The sequence below is a fragment of the Salvelinus sp. IW2-2015 genome, linkage group LG6.1 (genome assembly GCF_002910315.2).
Source record: "Salvelinus sp. IW2-2015 linkage group LG6.1, ASM291031v2, whole genome shotgun sequence".
Lineage (NCBI taxonomy): Eukaryota > Metazoa > Chordata > Actinopteri > Salmoniformes > Salmonidae > Salvelinus > Salvelinus sp. IW2-2015.
In genome coordinates, this window is record NC_036845.1 from 10,939,738 (window position 1) to 10,958,247 (window position 18,510).

At 46.2% G+C, this 18,510-nt stretch overlaps 2 protein-coding genes across 3 annotated transcripts in view; both read right to left on the reverse strand.

Annotated features, from left to right (window-relative positions):
- LOC111964645 (protein PTHB1-like) overlaps positions 1 to 8,134 on the reverse strand; it is a 164,450-nt gene extending 156,316 nt beyond the window's left edge. The window contains exons 1-5 of one of the 2 annotated variants that reach the window (XM_070443997.1): positions 7,996 to 8,121; positions 4,706 to 4,846; positions 3,818 to 3,913; positions 3,544 to 3,716; positions 3,274 to 3,423 (exon numbers count right to left, since the gene is read on the reverse strand). In XM_070443997.1, the coding sequence (XP_070300098.1) occupies positions 3,274 to 3,423; positions 3,544 to 3,716; positions 3,818 to 3,913; positions 4,706 to 4,846; positions 7,996 to 8,017 (582 nt within the window). In that variant the 5' untranslated portion in view covers positions 8,018 to 8,121. Of the gene's footprint in view, positions 1 to 3,273; positions 3,424 to 3,543; positions 3,717 to 3,817; positions 3,914 to 4,705; positions 4,847 to 7,995 lie in introns of both variants that reach the window. The other variant, XM_070443998.1, reaches the window with a different exon arrangement.
- The window catches only part of LOC139022591 (protein PTHB1-like), a 135,350-nt gene that overhangs the window by 61,073 nt on the left and 55,767 nt on the right, over positions 1 to 18,510 (reverse strand). The window lies entirely within an intron of this gene.

Consider the following 18,510-nt stretch of genomic DNA (forward strand, 5'->3'; position numbering starts at 1 on the left):
ATAACTGGATATAGAGAAAAACATGCCAACCTAAAGGGCCTGCATGACCCCCAATGAATTTAAAAACTACACCATGTCCGGGCCAGTAGAAATTCAGTTCGGGACAGTAGATTTTTGGCCAACTGGCCCAAATCAGGCCAGTGAGAAAGAAAGTGAATGTTGAACCCTTCGCCAGCAACAAAAGTTTAACACTGATCCCAGTTTGTAAGTTAAGTGTCCCTTTAAAACTGTACCAGTTTTGAACCTTGTGGTGAAGGTATGAGTACACCTCGTATTGGACCTTATGGGGAGTGGATCTACAGTGTGAGCTCTGCATGGTTCTACTCAGATAGGAGTAATGGTTAAGTAACTGAATCATTAAATATCTAATGATGTCATGATGTCACCCACTCCCAGAGCCATAAGAGAGCTAATGAACAGCGTTAAAGAGTGCCTCACCAAACGAGCCCCTACTGTAAACAGTGACGGCAAGGGACCATCACTTTTCAACGTCAGACAGTCTACACCACTCAAAAGGCACACTCACAAAGAACTAATACAGTAATCCACACACAGTTGGAACTCATCACCCGACACATCATCACACACACACACATCATCACACACTCACAATGGGAACTTCAAATCAAGGCAAACACACACACACACACACAGTATAATGACACCACAAACACACTGTCCCACACTCCCAACACACACTCTGAACCATAGAGGTTTCTAATGAGGTTTCTTTGTTTAATCATCATTTAAAAAGGAAGGACTCCTCTCCCCCCCCCCCTTCACTCTGCGGTCCAACTCATCCCAAACCATCTCAATTTGGTTAAGGCCGGGGGATTGTGGAGGCTAGGTCATCTGATGCAGCACTCCATCACTCTCCTTCTTGGTAAAATAGCCCTTACACAGCCTGGAGGTGTGTTGGGTCATTGTCCTGTTGAAAAACAAATGAGCCCAAACCAGATGGGACGGTGTATCCCACTAAGCCCAAACCAGATGGGATGGCGTATCGCTGCAGAATGCTGTGGTAGCCATGCTGGTTAAGTGTGTCTTGAATTCTAAATAAATCACAGACAGTGTCACCAGCAAAGCACCCCCACACCATAACACCACCTCCTCCATGCTTTACGGCGGGAAATANNNNGCTCCCACATTCTTATTACAGCCCGTCTACCGAGATAGTAAATAATGTCTAATCGGGCGATAAGGCGCCCCTAGACGACAGAGATAGATATGTGTGTCTGTGCGCATGCATACACTACCGGTCAAAAGTTTTAGAACACCTACTCATTCAAGGGTTTTTCTTTATTTTAGTATTTTCTACATTGTAGAATAATAGTGAAGACATCAAAACTATGAAATAACACATATGGAATCACGTAGTAACCAAAAAAGTGATTCTTCAAATAGCCACCCTTTGCCTTGATGACAGCTTTGCACACCCTTGGCATTCTCTCAACCAGCTTCACCTGGAATGCTTTTCCAAAAGTCTTGAAGGAGATCCCACATATGCTCAGCACTTGTTGGCTGCATTTCCTTCACTCTGCGGTCCGACTCATCCCAAACCATCTCAATTTGGTTGAGGTCGGGGGATTGTGGAGGCCAGGTCATCTGATGCAGCGCTCCATCACTCTCCTTCTTGTTAAAATAGCTCTTACACAGCCTGGAGATGTGTTGGGTTATTGTCCTGTTGAAAAACTAATTATAGTCCCACTAAGCGCAAACCAGATGGGATGGCGTGTCGCTGCAGAATGCTGTGGAACCCATGCTGGTTAAGTGTGTCTTGAATTCTAAATAAATCACAGACAGTGTCACCAGCAAAGCACCCCCACACCATAACACCTCCTCCTCCATGCTTTACGGTGGGAAATACACAAGCGGAGATAATTCGTTCACACACACCGCGTCTCACAAAAACAAAATCTCCAATTTGGACTCCAGATAAAAGGACAAATTTCCACCGTGTCTTATGTCCATTGCTCGTGTTTCTTGGCCCAAACAAGTCTTCTTCTTATTGGTGTCCTGTGGTAGTGTTTTTTTTGCAGCAATTTTACCATGAAGGCCTGATTCACACAGTCTCCTCTGAACAGTTGATGTTGAGATGTGTCTGTTACTTGAACTCTGTGAAGCATTTATTTGGGCTGCAATTTCTGAGGCTGGTTACTCAACTGAACTTATCCTCTGCAGCAGAGGTAACTCTGGGTCTTCCATTCCTGTGACGGTCCTCATGAGAGCCAGTTTCATCATAGTACTTGAAGGTTTTTGCGTCTTGAAGAAACTTTCAAAGTTCTTGAAATTTTCCGTATTGACTGACCTTAAAGTAATGATGGTCTGTTGTTTCACTTTGCTTATTTGAGCTGTTCTCGTCATAATATGCACTTGGTCTTTTACCAAATAGGGCTATCTTCTGTATACATCCCCCACCTTGTCACAACACAACTGATTGGCTCAAATGCATTAAGAAGGAAAGAAATTCCACAAATTAACTTTTAACAAGCCACAACTGGTAATTGAAATACATTCCAGGTGACTACTTCATGAAGCTGGTTGAGAGAATGCCAAGAGTGTGCAAAGCTGTCATCAAGGCAAAGGGTGGCTATTTGAAGAATATCAAATATATTTTGATTTGTTTAACACTATTTTGGTTACTACATGATTCCATGTGTTATTATTCTAGTTTTTGATGTCTTCACTATTATTCTACAATGTAGAAAATAGTAAAAAATAAAGAAAACCCTTGAATGAGTAGGTGTTCTAAAACCTTGACCGGTAGTGTATGTCTTTGTGTTTATGTGCTTACAGTATATGTGTATGTGCGCCTGCATAAGCATGGGTGTGTATGTTTGTGTATTCCTGTCTATGTGTGTGGTCATGGCATTGTGTGTGTGTATTCCTGTGTGTGTGTGGTTATGGAAGTTTGTTTGTCTGCTATAAGTATACCACACGGTGGGAGCTAGCACCTCAGTAGCAGCAGGAAGTGCATAAATCAGCAGTGTAGGCCCATCACTCTGTAAATCAACACTAGTGCACTCATTACTCTCTCTGTGTGTGTGTGTGTGTGTGTGTGTGTGTGTGTGTGTGTGTGTGTGTGTGTGTGTGTGTGTGTGTGTGTGTGTGTGTGTGTGTGTGTAAATCACCATACGGTGTGAGGTAGGGAAAAATCAACACCTCCAAAAAAAAGAGAGGGAAGAAGGGAGGGGAGAGACTCTCCTTTCATCATGTTTCTAAATGCTATGTGCATGCCTGAGAGTGTCCTGGTCTACTGTGTGTGTGTCTGACCTGGCGGTAGGTGCCCTCCATCAGTGTGTCTAGGTTCTGTAGGGTGGCGGGGGTCTTGTCTTTGAAGCGGGTCAGGAGACGGCGTTGGATGGCCCTGAACTGGACCGCCCGCTCTGACAGGTCCTGGTACTTCTCTGCACTCACACTCAGCTATACGCACGCAAACACGCACACACAAAGAATGTTTTTCTAACACTGCAGGCAAAAGCTGCACCTACAAACACAACACATGAATGTGTGTGTGACAGTGTGCCTGTGTTCAACACACACCTCAAAGTGGTGGTGGACAGTCTCAAAGTACTCAGCCAGAGGTATAGGACCTGCAAAGCTGATTCTGAAGTCTTTGACTCCCTGCTTGGCAAAGTGGCGGTCGAAGCGCTGCACCAGCTCCTTAGCCACCAGCCAGATGTCCTCGAAACTCTCACTCTGGATACGGTAGCGCTCTGGAGAGGGTAGAAGGGAGGGGGGGAGAGAAAGGGAGAGGTAGAGAAAGCTCAACTCCACATCAACCAAGTGCTAGAGGATGCGGCGTGTGTGTACTCACGGGAGGTCTTGGAGGCCATTACAGTGACTCTGGGCCCTGAGAGGAAGTGGAAGGCCAGAGCGTTTCCCTCCTTGTCCTCAGACTTCTCCAGAAAGTCTACAACACAGAGAGGGACATTTAGTGAGAACAATAGGAACTAGAGTCCATTGGTTAAGGGTACAGATATCTGTCAGGTATATGGCACATAAATTAAAACAGTCCCCTGAAACACCACAATAACCCATTATTCACACACAGACTTAACGTTCTCACGGACCAGCACAGTGTGGTGGGATGTCAGGCAGAGATATGGTATGGGTTCCCTACCACACACACTCTGTCTCTGAGGTTCTCAGGGGCCAGTATAGTGGGGTCTCCATCGGTGGGATGTCAGACAGAGATATGGCAGCTTATCTCTCCTCAGGACGCCAGCCAAGGTGAACAGAGCACATCACATTGTTCTTTATCTGCCCACAGAGCAGCGCATGCACACACACACACACACACACACACACACACACACAATCTTCATGCATCTAATCTGGGACAGGGGTCCTGTGTAGTAGGAGACGCCATGCCCAGGTCCAGATAATGACTGATAGTCAGAGCTACTTCCCAGGGCTGAGACCTGCTCACCAACAGCAGGTAGACTAGATTCCCACACACACTATCAACAGCATCAATACATACCACTCACTCTCCATTCCAGGGCAAATACATGCCACTCACTTTCGTGCAGTTGACACTATCGAAGACAAGCAGACTTAAAACTTAACCACTATTCTCACGGAACACCACTCTCCCACTATCACTGGGTGTACAGGGAACCAGTGGAGAACAGGTCATGTAGATATCTATGGTACAGACCAGGTTCTGGGGTGACTCAGGTAGATCTCTATGGTCTGTTACCTGGGAAGACCTCGCTGAGGTTGACGGGCGGTTTGTTGGTATCCACGGTGATCTTGTACTTGGCGTTCTTGGAGGGGGAGGAGAGGCAGCAGACCAGATGGAGGGGCAGGGAGAACTTACACTGGGCCACCCTCGCGATGCCTGAGAGGGTGAATGTGAGGAGGAGGTTTTGTGAAACGTGCAGCTCCTTAAAAATTGGAGAGACAAATCTTTTAATGAGTCAATGTGCTCTATCACGGGTGCGTGTGTGGTTAAGACATGGCTCTGATGGAACGATTAATAGAATTCTCAAGAATCCTATCTAATAGCTCAGACACACCGGTAGGATTGTCAAACGTTTACCTGCCGACAGTACTTAGCACCTCTGAACAGAGTGTCGGCAGTCAATCTCTTTTGTGTTCACACAGCAAAGACCTTGAAGTAGTTAGCCTTGTTAAAATACTCCAAACCAGAAGGTGGCAGTAGCATTGTTTGGCAATGCATGTCTGTGTGTGTTGCTTATGGTTTCCAATGTTATCTAGCTAGCTAGCTAGCTGTGTTAATGTTGCTATTTTTGTAGAAAGCCCTTGTTAATACTAGCCAGATGGCCACAGCTAGATAACTACCTAGCAATTCACTCTCCATAATCCCATACTGCCAGTGCCAGCCCAAAGCCAAATGCTTAGCTAACTAGCTAACATTAGCATATTGCTAGCTAGCACAACATAGTTAGCTAGCCTAGGACACTGCAGTAACTGTGCAGCTAACACAGGCAACTGTTTCATGGAAACTAATCCATTGTGATTTAATTATAATGTCAATACTAGCTACAGTGGTTTGCATTGCGTCTGTGCACTTAGCTAGCTGCCATGCCATAGCCTACATTGCATTTGAAGTGTGACTGGCTTATGACATTTAACCATGGATGTAGGGAGAAAATGCCCTCTTTTTTCCTTTTTCTTGTCACTCCTGTTGGCTGTGATAAGTACCTATTGGCAGTCTATCGGAAATGAGATTCTCTGCGTTTCATGCTTAAGAGGTGTTCGCTTCAAAAGATCCCCAAAGGCAAATTACATCTGATAGAAAATCCCCTTAAAAACACCTTTCCTTCAGACATTTCCTCTTTAAAACCCATCACATTCAATAACATGATTGAGATCATTTCATGCATATTCACTACACTGAAGCCAATCTGTGAGTGAGACTCAACACAAACATCTCAAATAACCGAGTTGTGGATGTTTTTGGAGGATCTCTGGTTAAGGGAACTCCTAAAACAGCACTGGGGAGCATTACAGGCCGAGGTACCCAACCATAACTCTTCCAGAGTTGGCTGACGATGCTGAGCTGGCTAGAACCCTGGCTGGAATAACAGAGAGACCGAGAGAGAGCAAGAGACTGCTCGGGGGGAAATTCCCTTTTTACTCTGTTTTCCATCCTTTCACAAGAGAGAAAAGAGAAATAGGGAAAAGTTTGGGAAAGSTGATAAAGAGAGAGAGATTAATAGAAAGACAGACGGAAAGGAAAGAGAGAAAAAGCGTTCAAGCCGAGGCATAGTGCAAGAGTTGCTCGCTCTCGAGGAAGAGAGCTGAGAGAAAGAATGAAGAAGAGAACGCGCAGGGTCTTTTCCAGGCCCATCACTAGCCAGTGAGAGTATAATCCTTCCCTGTTATGTCTGGCCAGGTAACCTAAGCAGTGTACTGTAGGGGCTTTACATCGCCCTGGCTCATGTAGCAGCAACCACTAACATAATGGTGCAAAATCACAGCCTTAGGGACTCAGAGTATAGACACGGTGTTCTCCCTACCTCCCTCTCTTCAGTTATCCTTCCCCCTTTTCTTTTCTCCCTCTTTCTTTCTTCGTCTCTCACTCTAACCTTCTCTTCCTCTCTCTTTTTTAGTCATTGTGTTTTTCTGTAGAGTAACCTGTAGATGTGGCTTTTTAAAAGCATCTTCAAACTGTGCAAACTCATATTGAGGCTACTGAAGGGTGTCGAATCGAGAGGACGTTTGACCACAGTCACACTGTTGGCCCATAGACTCCTAGAATATTAACGTGATGGTTAAACGATCTCCAAATGCTTTCAAATGGGCAACTAAACCCAATTGCTGCAGGATCAGCTAAATTAAATGTCCTGCCATCAATGAGGGGTGTGGTTGAAAGAAAGAGGGGGGGGTGTAGAGGGGACTGACTGAAGTTGAGAGAAAAAGCTGGAGGGAGAAAAGAAAGGAGTGAGAAGTAGGGAATGATAGCAAGAGAGAAGACGTAGACCAGAAAGAACTAGGGGAAACATTTTTCCCCTTTCAGGTCCCCAGCCGCCATTGACTAGTCGGCACTCTCTAAAGACAAACAGTGTGTGTGTGTGTGTGTGGTTAGGAAGAGGGGGACGCCCTGCCTGTAAATCTAAACTGGTCCCACCTCTTCACACACCGTATCCCAGACACCCCGTGTATTCTCAGGCTGCCACGGCAGAGTTACGACCCTCACTCGCCACAATGATTTACCTGCATGGGCTGTGTGTGTGTATTATGTCTCACCTGAGCTGYCATTGTTGCCCTCTGTTGGCCAACTCATGGTTGACACAYCTGACCTCACTATGGGGTCACTGGTAGATATGAGGCCTATGAGGGTTTCTGTAGTAGTTATGAGAGTGGGCTACTTTTCTCCAAAGTATGTAATATTATTTTTCCTAAAATCTTTGCATTTAAGCATACACACAGCAACATGTGCTGTCAATCATCCTCTCTCAATGGATAATGGAACTAGTCTGGAACCTCAGCAGCCTGATTACACCAGCACTAGTCATACTGCATGATATCTCACTGAGTGTGTGTTAAGTCTCTCTGACCACTCTGTTTATTTGACCTCAGGGCGACTGTAAGGGATCCCGTTCATTGTGCAGCTGCAATGATGTCATCGATGCGATGAAACGTGTGTGTGTGTGTGTGTGTGTGTGTGTGTGTGTGTGTCACTGATCAAAAGGGAGGACATCTACTGTATCAGAGCACAGACAGAGGCAGGGACAGACAGAAATAAACACACGCTACTCAGAACTAGACACCCAACTATTTAGCCGTAACATGTAGCCTGTGTGTGTGTGTGTGTGGTGAGTACATGCAAGTGCATAAGTGTCTGCATGTGTACGTGGCGTGCCCATGTGTACAGTATGTGTAACCAAAACTGTGTATGTGAAACTGTGTGTGTGTGTGTGTGCACGCGTCTCTCTCTAGCGATATCAAGTTACGGGGGAACATAAACAGTGGGCTGTGGGCTCGTCCTGTGTTTCCCAGAGCAGAGCCCAGTCTACTTACCTGCAGGGTTGAGCTCTTTCATATGGGCCAGCAGCAGAGCAGGAGAAACACAAACACAACACAGTCACTTTAGAGGGCCCTGGCCCAGGGCACGTAAACACTGGAGCCTACTCATTCACTTTACACACACCCCCGCCCCCTTTCAACCCCTACCTTCATCCCTCCCTCACTACTTCGTCCCCCGCTTTAGTCTCTCCCCTCGTTTCCTTCCGTCTCTCTCCCTCCTCTGTTCCACCTCTCTCGTCTCCCTGTTCTCTTCCTCTCATCTCTCTGGAAAGTGGAGTCCTCTCCTCGCGTCTTCTCCTTTATCTGCACCAAATGAAGACCTGGACGGGTGAAAGTAGACTCCTGTTGATGCACCCCATCYGCACATAAGTCATCTCAGTCACTGTCTGTCTCTTTTATTAAATGTGTTCTCAGAAGTCAAAAGCTCCACCTAGACACAGACAGCAGGCTTGAGACTGACAATAGACAATGAGACAGACAGAATAACAGAACAGACCTTCTAGGCTTAAGTACCAGACTGACAGAATACAGACAGTCTAAAAACAGAGACATCGACTACTGTAGCTACAGACGGCCAAGAATAACCGACAACCAGTCAAACGCATTCAGCTTAACATCAATTCAGGAGACAAAATGGTTCTAGKCAGCAAAACMCATTATCAGCCAGCTGTGGACTGATTCATTCTATAATGATTCAATTTTTAAAAAAGGTGCACATTCTTCAAAAAATAATTCTGCCAAACCGCTGTTATTGAAATAATCAATGACACACATTCAACTACACAGTCATCCGTTTGACAGTGAGTGAAGTTAATTAAATGCTGGAGGACTCAAGGTGGTGCTGAATGTGTTTCATTGACTGAGGAATGAGCTCTACACTGAATCATGTGCCACTGATTCCTCTAGCAGTCTAGCAGCACAGTCCATGAGGGCCAGATTGAGAATGAAACTGCAGCATGCCCCCGGAGCTGTGCTTGTGTATTTCACGCTCTGATGTCTGTGTCTCTCTCTCTGTGTCTCTCTCTCTGTGTCTCTCTCTTTGTGTCTCCCTCTCTCTGTGTCTGTTTCTCTGTCTCTCTCTCTGTGTGTGTCTCTCTCCTGTGTGTGTCTCTCTCTCTTGTGTTGTACTCTCTCTCCGTGTGTCTCTCCTCTCTCGTGTGTTCTCTCTCTCTCGTGTGTCTCTCTCTCTCTGTGTGTCTCTCTCTCTGTCTGTGTGTCCTCTCTCTCTCTGTGTTGTCTCTCTCTCTCTGTGTGTCTCCCTCTCTGTGTCTCTCTCTCTCTGTGTGTCTCTCTCTCTGTGTCTCTCTCTCTCTTCTCCTGTGTCTCTCTCTCTCTGTGTCTCTCTCTTCTCTGTGTCTCTCTCTCTCTGTGTCTCTTCTCTCTGTGTCTCTGCTCTCTTGTGTCTCTCTCTCTGTGTCTGTGTGGTCTGTGTCTCTCGGTGTGTGTCTCTCTCGGTTGTGTGTCTCCTCTCGGTGTGTGTCCTTCTGCTCTGTGTGTCTCTCTCTCTCTGTGTCGTCTCTCTCTTTCTGTGTGTCTCTCTCTCTCTGTTCTTCTCTCTCTCTCTGTGTCTCTCTCTCTCTCTGTGTCTCTTCTTCTCTCTCTCTCTCTCCTCTGTGTCTCTCTCCTCTGTGTCTCCTCTCTCTCGTGTCTCTCTCTCTCTGTGTCTCTCTCTCTCTGTGTCTCTCTCTCTCTGTGTCTCTCTCTCTCTCTGGGTGTCTCTCTCTCTCTGTCTCTCTCTCTGTGTGTCTGTGTGTCTCTGTCGTGTCTCTGTGTGTCTCTCTGGTCTCTGTGTCTCTTGTCTCTGTGTCTCTGCTCTCTGTTTCTCTTTTCTCTGTGTGCCTCTCTCTCTGTGCCTCTCTCTCTGTGCCTCTCTCTCTGTGCCTCTCTCTCTGTGCCTTCTCCTCTGTGCCTCTCTCTCTGTGCCTCTCTCTCTGTGCCTCTCTCTCTGTGCTCTCTCTCTGTGCCTCTCTCTCTGTGCCTCTCTCTCTTTGCCTCTCTCTCTTTGCCCTCTCTCCTCTCTCTTTGCCTCTTGTCTCTCTCTCCTCTTCTCGTTCTCTCCCTCCCTTCTCCGCTACCTCTCTCCGTCTCCCTCCCCTTCTCCGTTCCCTCCTTCTCGCCTCCTCTCCGTCTCTCTCCCCTTCCCGCCTCTCCTCTCCCTCTCCCCCTCGTCTCTCTCCCCTTCTCCGTCTCGCTCCCTTCTCCGTCTCTCTCCCTTCTCCGTCTCTCTCCCTTCTCCGCTCCTCTCCCCTCTGTTGGCTGGGTGTAGCCACACTGGCTGCTGAGGAAGGAGAGGGAGAGGAGAGGAGCTTGAAGAGGAGCTGAGAGAGGAGAGGGAGAGAGAGAGGAGACTGGAGAGGAGAGGAGGCTGGAGAGACTGGAGAGGAGAGGGAGAGGAGAGGAGCTGGAGAGGAGCTGGAGAGGAAGCGGGGCAGAGATTTAGCACAGGTCAAATGGAACGAACACAGAAAATATACAGATAGAGGGGAAATAGACAGAGATATGCGCAAACAAACAAACACACACACGTAGAGGCTGGTGTGATTAAATGAATGTGAAATAATTGAGACAGTGGATGGCCCCCAACATGCCTACTACTATTAATGTGGACAGTGGGAGAGCACTACTGCAAATCCCTTTAATGGGCAGAAAGGAGGTAGACGTAACAGAGATTTTGAGTTGTAATCGTTGCCTTGGGTGCAGCGGCAGGAGAGAAAGCCCAGTATAGACTGCTGCATTCCTCCCATTCCAGCCAGGCATTCAGAGGAGAGGAGTGGAGGAGAGGCTAATGAAGATTAACACTGCTCTGTCTACACCTAGCCCGGGCTAACACATCCACACACACAAAGAAATATATGTCCACTAAACAGTCATATATCCACAGGTGTGTGTGTGTGTTAGCCATCCCGCCTATCCCTGCTGTCAGTCTCTTCTCTCTGTTACTGTGAGCCCTAACTGTGATCTAAGTAATGTCTTACTGATCAAAACACAGGGCACCTCGCTGGAAGGCCTGTGAAACTCCAGCTCCTCTCTTTCCACCCCCGCTATTTTTAGCATCACATAAATAAAATAAACGCCTCGATATTTCCAAGCCATTTCACATTTAATGTGCTTTCAGGAACCTTTCCACAAGGCGCTGCCAACACAGACAGTCCAAGGGAACAATAGACAAAATGCCTTTTTTTTGTGAGCCGCTTTGAATCAATGAAATAATAAAACCCATGACATTTTAATTGAAATAAAGAGGGGTTTTGTGGGTTAGAGGGGAGAGTAATGTCTTCCAGAAAACATACTGCCGAACCAGATGCTTCGATGGATACAGTTGCTGTTCAGTCGCTGTTACCCATTAGTGGTTTTAAAGGGTACAGAGCTGCTACGCCAGATGTCAGTACTGTTACAGCCAACTTCAGCGGTGTTACTCCTCCATCTCGTAACAGACATATGTCAGTACTGTTAGCCAGATGTCAGAGCTTTGTTACAGACAGACGTCTGTGGACTTAATGTAAGAAAGTCCAGGCAGGGAAACGTAAAAGCTCAATTCATGAGAGAGAAGAGGCAATATGTTTCCGACAGGTTGTAGAAAGACATGAGATGTTTAAGAGGTTGTCGTGTGTGTACTGTAGGAGAGCTGTAAGATACGGCCACGTCTCCAGTCAGGTCTGCTGGTGGATCTGCCCTTCAGGAAGGCAGAGAACGCACCACAGAGGTAGACCCAACACCTGTAAAAAAATATATATAAAAAAAATAACACCATTTTAGACAAAGTCAAACACAGACACATGACGACTCAGCACTTTAACAAGTGTGGAAAGGACAGGAAACAGTCTCCTCAACACTCAGACTACCCAGGCTAAAAACACACACACAGTCACATGACTCTCAGTCTCACACATGGTTACATGCTCAAACATCTCAACCAGAGGTGAAGACAGCAGGGTTAACAACGTTAACCAGACAACTCTAACATACACACAGAGAAAGGGTGCCTGTGGCACAAAGCGGAGGGTGCTGATTTGAGTCCAGTTCTAATACCCTAACAGAGTCAGAGAGAGAAGGTAGATGGGATCAAAAACAGCCTGGGAGGAAAGGCTAGATTTCAGCTAATGGCTTTGGAGAGAGTCGAGCCAAGTTACACACACAAGTGACACACAGCCCTGTTTGAATGGGCACACGACCATGCGTCAGGGTGGTGTGGTAATGGGGCGTGACGTATGGAGCCCAGAGCAGAGTAGGGCCCGGCACAGGTGACTGAGCCAGGGGTATGTGCCAGGATTCCCACTACACACATATCCAAGCACTCTACTTCTTATGTCTGTGTCCTGCTCTCTCTCTCTTGTCTGTAGTGAAGGATTTCACAGACCATCTAGCCATCTTTTCATTTTCATGTCAATCTGTCTGTCTTTCCTTGTCTCAAACCTGCCAACCATGAGATAATTTTCAGTGGTGTAAAATACTTAAAGTAAAAAATACAATGTACATTCCAAAAAAAATAATGTACTTTCTACTCCATACATTTTCCCTGACACCCAAAAGTTGGAGCATTTGCATTTTGAAAAACCTGCAACTGCCATTTCCTGAAACTAGAGTTTTAAATGATATCAAACAATGTAGCCAACACAGAAGTCTTGTGTCGAATTACATTTTACCAACAAATATGATTAGTCATGTTCTAAATGTTCAGGGGGTAACCTCGGATTTTGTAACCTAATGTCATGTCTCAAATCCAATCCATCTTATCTCTATATTTTTATGTCCGCTTGGATCGAGAAGAAAAGACGTGAACGGGAAAAGAAGTGACGGTCAGGTAGCCATGAGCCTTCAATTCTTGCACAGGAATACAGACTAAGATAATGCGAATAACATTTTCCTGAATTCACCACTTTCTTTCCAATTGCTTTAATCACCCTTAATTCTGTCATCCTCACAGGTAAAAACTACATTAACTTTTGAATGGATTGTGATAGGAGGTGAGGTTTGGACCATCGCTTTTCTTATTATAACCACAATTCTGTTTTTCTCCATTGGTCAAAAATGCGTTATTGATTGGACACCCTACTAAATTAAAAATGAAGGTTGGTCTCATTGACTTATCGCTTTTCTCAGGTTTAGCATTAATTACTATTCTAATAAGTGTTGTCTTTATTGTAGACAGTCCTCAGTGAAAATGTAAACTGGCTTTCTTCATTTTGTTTGGGGAGGAAAATAAACATACTGAATAATTGCAATTACTGGATGCAATGTAGTATTCTAGCGTACTGTAGTAGTCTAGCGCGTAGTAGCTGTATGTGTGAGTCTAGCTGATGTGGTAGTCTAGCTGACTGTGGTAGTCTAGCTGACTGTTAGTCTAGCTGACTATCAGCTGACTACTGATTAGATAGTTAGCTGACTCTAGTAGTCTAGCGATGTAGTCGCTGCTCTGTAGTCTAGCTGCCTCTAGTCAGTCTAGCTGGACTCTAGCCAGTCTGAGCTGACTCTAGCAGTCTATGACTCTGTACTGCTCCAGCAGTCTAGCTGCCTGTAGCAGTCTAAGCTACTGGAGTAGTCTCTAGCTGACTGGAAGTAGTCTAGCTGACTTAGTGTAGTACGTCTAAGCAGTCTAGCGTGACTGTATGAGTCTAGCTGACTGGAGTAGTCTAGCTGACTGGAGTACTCTAGCTGATGGACTACTCTAGCTGACTGGAGTACTCTAGCTGACTGGGAGTACTCTACGCTGCTGGAGTAGTCCTAACTGGACTGGAGTACTCTAGCTGACTGGAGTACTCTAGTGACTGAGTAGTAGCTACTGTGGAGTACTCTAGCTGACTGGAGTAGTCTAGCTTGACTGGAGTAACTCTAGCTGACTGGAGTACTCTAGCTGACTGGAGTAGTCTACTGACTGGAGTACTCTAGCTGACTGGAGTATCTCTAGCTGACTGGAGTAGTCTAGCTGACTGGAGTACTCTAGCTGACTGGAGTAGTCTAGCTGACTGGAGTAGGCTAGCTTGAACTGAGTAGTCAGTGACTGTGAGTACTCTTAGCTGACTGGAGTAGTCTAGCTCGAGCTCTGCTGACTGGAGTACTCTAGCTGACTGGAGTAGTCTAGCTGATGGATACGTCGTAGCTGACTGGAGTTAGCTCTAGCTGACTGGAGTAGTCTAGCGAACTGGCATGTTCTAGCTGACTGGAGTAGTCTAGCTGACTGTACCAGCTGCTTATGTAGTAGTCTAGCAGCTAGCTGGACTGTAGCAGTCCTAGCTGACGTGAGCAGTCTAGCTGACTGTAGCAGTCTACGTGACTGTAGCATCTAGCTGACTGTAGCAGTCTAGCTGACTGTGTAGCAGTCTAGGCTGACTGTGCAGTCTAGCTGACTGTAGCAGTCCTAGCTGACTGTGGTAGTCTAAGCTGACTGTGGTAGTCTTAGCTGACTGTGGTAGTCTAGCTGACTGTGAAGTCTAGCTGACTGTGTGTCTAGTAACTGTGGTAGTCTAGCTGCACTGTAGTAGTCTAGCTGACTGTGGTAGTCTAGTAACTTGTAAGTCCTAGCCTGACTGTGGTAGTCTAGCTGACTAGCTGACCTCTAGTATCTAGCTGACTCTAGCGTCTAAGCTGCCTGTAGCAGTCTGAAGCTGACTGCAGTAGTCTAGCTGACTGTAGTGTACGTAGTCTAGCAGACTGTAGCAGTCTAGCTGCCTGTAGCGTCTAGCTGACCTGGACGTAGTCTAGCGCCTGTACGTGTAGTAGTCTAGCATCAGCTGACTGTAGTGTCTAGCTGACTGTAGTAGTCTAGCTGGACTGTACAGTCTAAGCTGACTCTAGTGTAGTAGTCCAGCATCAGCTGACTGGCTAGTGTCTAGCTGAACTGTAGTGTAGTAGTTCCTAGCAGACTAGCTGACTGTAAGTAGTCTAGCTGCACTGTACGTAGTCTACTGACTGTAGTGTAGTAGTCTAAGCTGACTGTCAGTGTAAGTAGTCTAGCTGACTGTGACTTAGCTAGTCTAGCTGCTGAGTGTAGCAGTCTAGCTGACTGGAGTAGTCTGCTGACTGGAGTAGTCTAGCTGGCACTGGAGCAGTCTTAGCTGACTTTTAGCAGCTCTAGCTGGACGTGAGCAGTCTAGCTGACTGTAGTGATAGCTAGTCTGCTGACTGTAGTGTAGTATCTAAGCTGCTGTCAGTGTAGTAGTCTAGCTGATCTGTAGTGTGTAGTAAGTCTAGCTGACTGAGCAGGCTAGCGATCTGTAGCAGTCAGCTGACTTAGCAGTCTAGCTGACTGTAAGTGTAGTAGTCTATCGTGACTGTAGTGTAGTATTTGTCCTAGCCTGACATGTAGCAGTCTAGCTGACTGTAGCAACTAGCTGACTGTAGTAGTCTTGCGGACGTAGTAGTCTAGCTGACTGTAGTAGTCTAGCTGACTGTAGTAGTCTAGCTGACGTAAGTAGTCTGCACGTAAGTCTAGCTGATGTTAGTAGTCTAGCTGACTGTAGTAGTCATAGCTGACTGTAGTAGTCTAGCGTACTGTAGTAGTCCTAGCGTACTGTGTGTTAGGTATGTCTAGTCGTAGGCTGAAGTATGTCTAGCTGTACGCTAGTTAGCTGACTGTATGTAGTTAGCTAGCGTAGTGGTAGCTGACTGTGTAGTCTAGCACGTCTAGTACGTAGTTCTAGCGTACTTGTAGTAGTCAGCTAGGACCTGTAGTAGTCTAGCTGACTGTAGTTAGTCGTGAGTGTCTAGTACTGTAGTAGTCTAGCGTACTTGTAGTAGTCCTAGCGTAACTTAGTAGTCTAGCGTACTGTAAGTAGTCTAGCTGACTGTAGTAGTCTTACGTACCTGTAGTAGTTCAGGCGACTGTAGCTATTGGAATATGAACAACTAGAACTAGGTATATACGAGCTAGTTCCAGATGGCTCCATCCCTGACCCATCCATCAAGGTTTGGTCTGACTACTAGACTTATCATTCATTCAACATGCCTTGTTGCCGTTGGTGAAGTGACTATAATCACTGTACATGACGCGATATAAGAAGACAGAGAAGATTGATTCATTAACAATAGAACCTACTAATCTTTGAACAGTCTAACATAACTTCCCGTGAAGGAAAGTTTTAGGCGGCAATTAGGGGCGTTTTAAGAAATTGTCAAGTTGATTGCTCGCCGTTGGTACGTTTGGTCGTGGCCGTTAATGTTCGCATCGGACGCTGTTTTGTGACAACTGTAGTATTGAGGAACTCTAACCCTTTCTACCTCACTCATTCTCCTCGGTGCCATCGTAATTTGTTACCTGCCAAGCTAGTTAGCGTAACCTGTTATGAACAAATATGCTGTGTCAAAAACCCATAGTCTCATAAAAACCAGGAACTGACCAATGCAGGTATTCAATAACTGACGCAAGTCAAGCACCAATGAGCGTTCCTGATATTCAGGAGACCCACATCAAGGAAACACCCCAAGTTGCATCTGCAATTACACTCATATTGGTGTAATATGGTGTACTCGCCCAAGCCTCCCCAGGCTTCTCCTTACCCATATCCAGATAGCAGATGTTCGAAAGAGCTTGAAACCTGGACCCATACAACATCAGCTAGGGCTTGACAATCTGGACCCCCTATTCTGAAACTGTCCGCCGCCATTGTCCGCACCCCCTACTTACCAGCCGTTCAACCTCTCCTTCGATCAATCTGAGATCCCAAGGATTGGAAAGCTGCCGCGGTCATCCCCCTCTTCAAAGGGGGAGACACCCTGGACCCAACTGTTACAACCCTATATCATCTGCCTGCCTATCCCCTAAAGGGGTCTTCGAAAAGCCAAGTCAACAAACAGATCACTGACCATCTCAATCCCCCGACCTGTCTCGCCTGTTGGCATCCGGTTCCGAGCCGGTCACGAGGTGCACCCAGCCACGCTCAAGGTAACTAAAACGTTATCTCAATAACCGCCATCGATAAAACATTACTGTGGCAGCCGTCTTCATCGACACTGCCAACGGGCTTTCGACTCTGTCATCACTATTCTTAATCGGCAAGACTCAGTAGCCTCGGTTTTTCCTAATGAGCTGCCTTGCCGGTTCACCAATACTTTGGCAGAACAGAGTTAGTGTGTCAAATCGGAGGGGCATGTTGTCCGCGTCTCGGGCAGTCTCTATGGGGTACCACAGGGTTCAAATTCTCCGGGCCGACCTCTTTTCTCTGGTATACATAATGTGTTGCTCTTGCTGCGGGCGATTCCCTGATCCACCTCTACGCGACGACACCATTCTATAATACTTCCGGCCTTCCTTGGACACTGTGCTATCAACCTCCCAAGACGAGCTTTCAATGCCATACCAACACTCCTTCCGTGGCCTCCACTGCTTCTTAACGCTAGTTAAAACCATTGATGCTTTTCAACCGTTCGCTGCCTGCACACCGCGCCGCCCGGAACCAAGCCACCACCCTGGACGGTTCCGACCTAGAATATTGGAATCTATAAGTACCTAGGTGTCTGGCTAGACTGCAAACTTCCTTCCAGACTCATATCAAACATTCCAATCCAAGTCAAAAAACAGAAAATCAAGAATCGGCTTCTTCTATTCCGCAACAAGCTCCTTCACTCACGCCGCCAAACTACCCTAGGTAAAACGCTGACTATCCTACGATCCTCGACTTCGGCGATGTCATCACTAAATTAGCTTCCAATACTCTACTCAGCAAAACTGGATGCAGTTTATCACAGTGCCATTCGTTTTTACTAAAAGAAACCTTATACGACCCACCACTGGACCTGTATGCTAGTCGGCTGGCCCTCGCTACATGTTGTCGTCAGACCCACTGGCTCCAGGTCATCTACAAGGCTATGCTGGGTAAAGTGCCGGCCTATATCTCAGTTACTGTCACGATGGCTACACCCACCCGCAGCACGCTGCCCAGAGGGTGTAATCTCACTGATCATCCCGTAAAGCCAAAAACCTCATTCTGGACGCCTTTCCTCTCCCAGTTCTCTGCTGCTGCGACTGGAACGAATCTGCAAAAACTCTGAAGTTGGGAGACTTTTATCTCCTCAACAATTTCAAATCTGCTTATCCGAGCAGCTAAACCGGATCGCTTGCATGCTGTACATAGGTCATTGTAAACTACACCACCAATTTACCTACCTCACCCCCCATAACTGCTTTTATTTATTACTTTTTCTGCTCTTTGCACACCAGTATCTCTTCTTGCACATGATCATGCTGATGATTTATCCACTTTATCACTGATGATTTAACACTCAGGGTTAATCTGACTAAATTTGTAATTATGGTCGATTTATGCTACCCTCATGCCTTTTGCACACATTGTATATAGATTCTCTTTTTTTTCTACCATGTTATTGACTTGTTTATTGTTTTACTCCATGGTAACTCTGTTTGTCTGTTCCACTGCTATGCTTTATCTTGGCAGGTCGCAGTTTGCAAATGAGAATTGTTCTCAACAGCCTACCTGGTTAAATAAAGTGAAAATTAAAATAAAATACTTTTTTTTTAGGAGTGTTGTTTCGCTACCAGCGTACTTGACCTCAAAT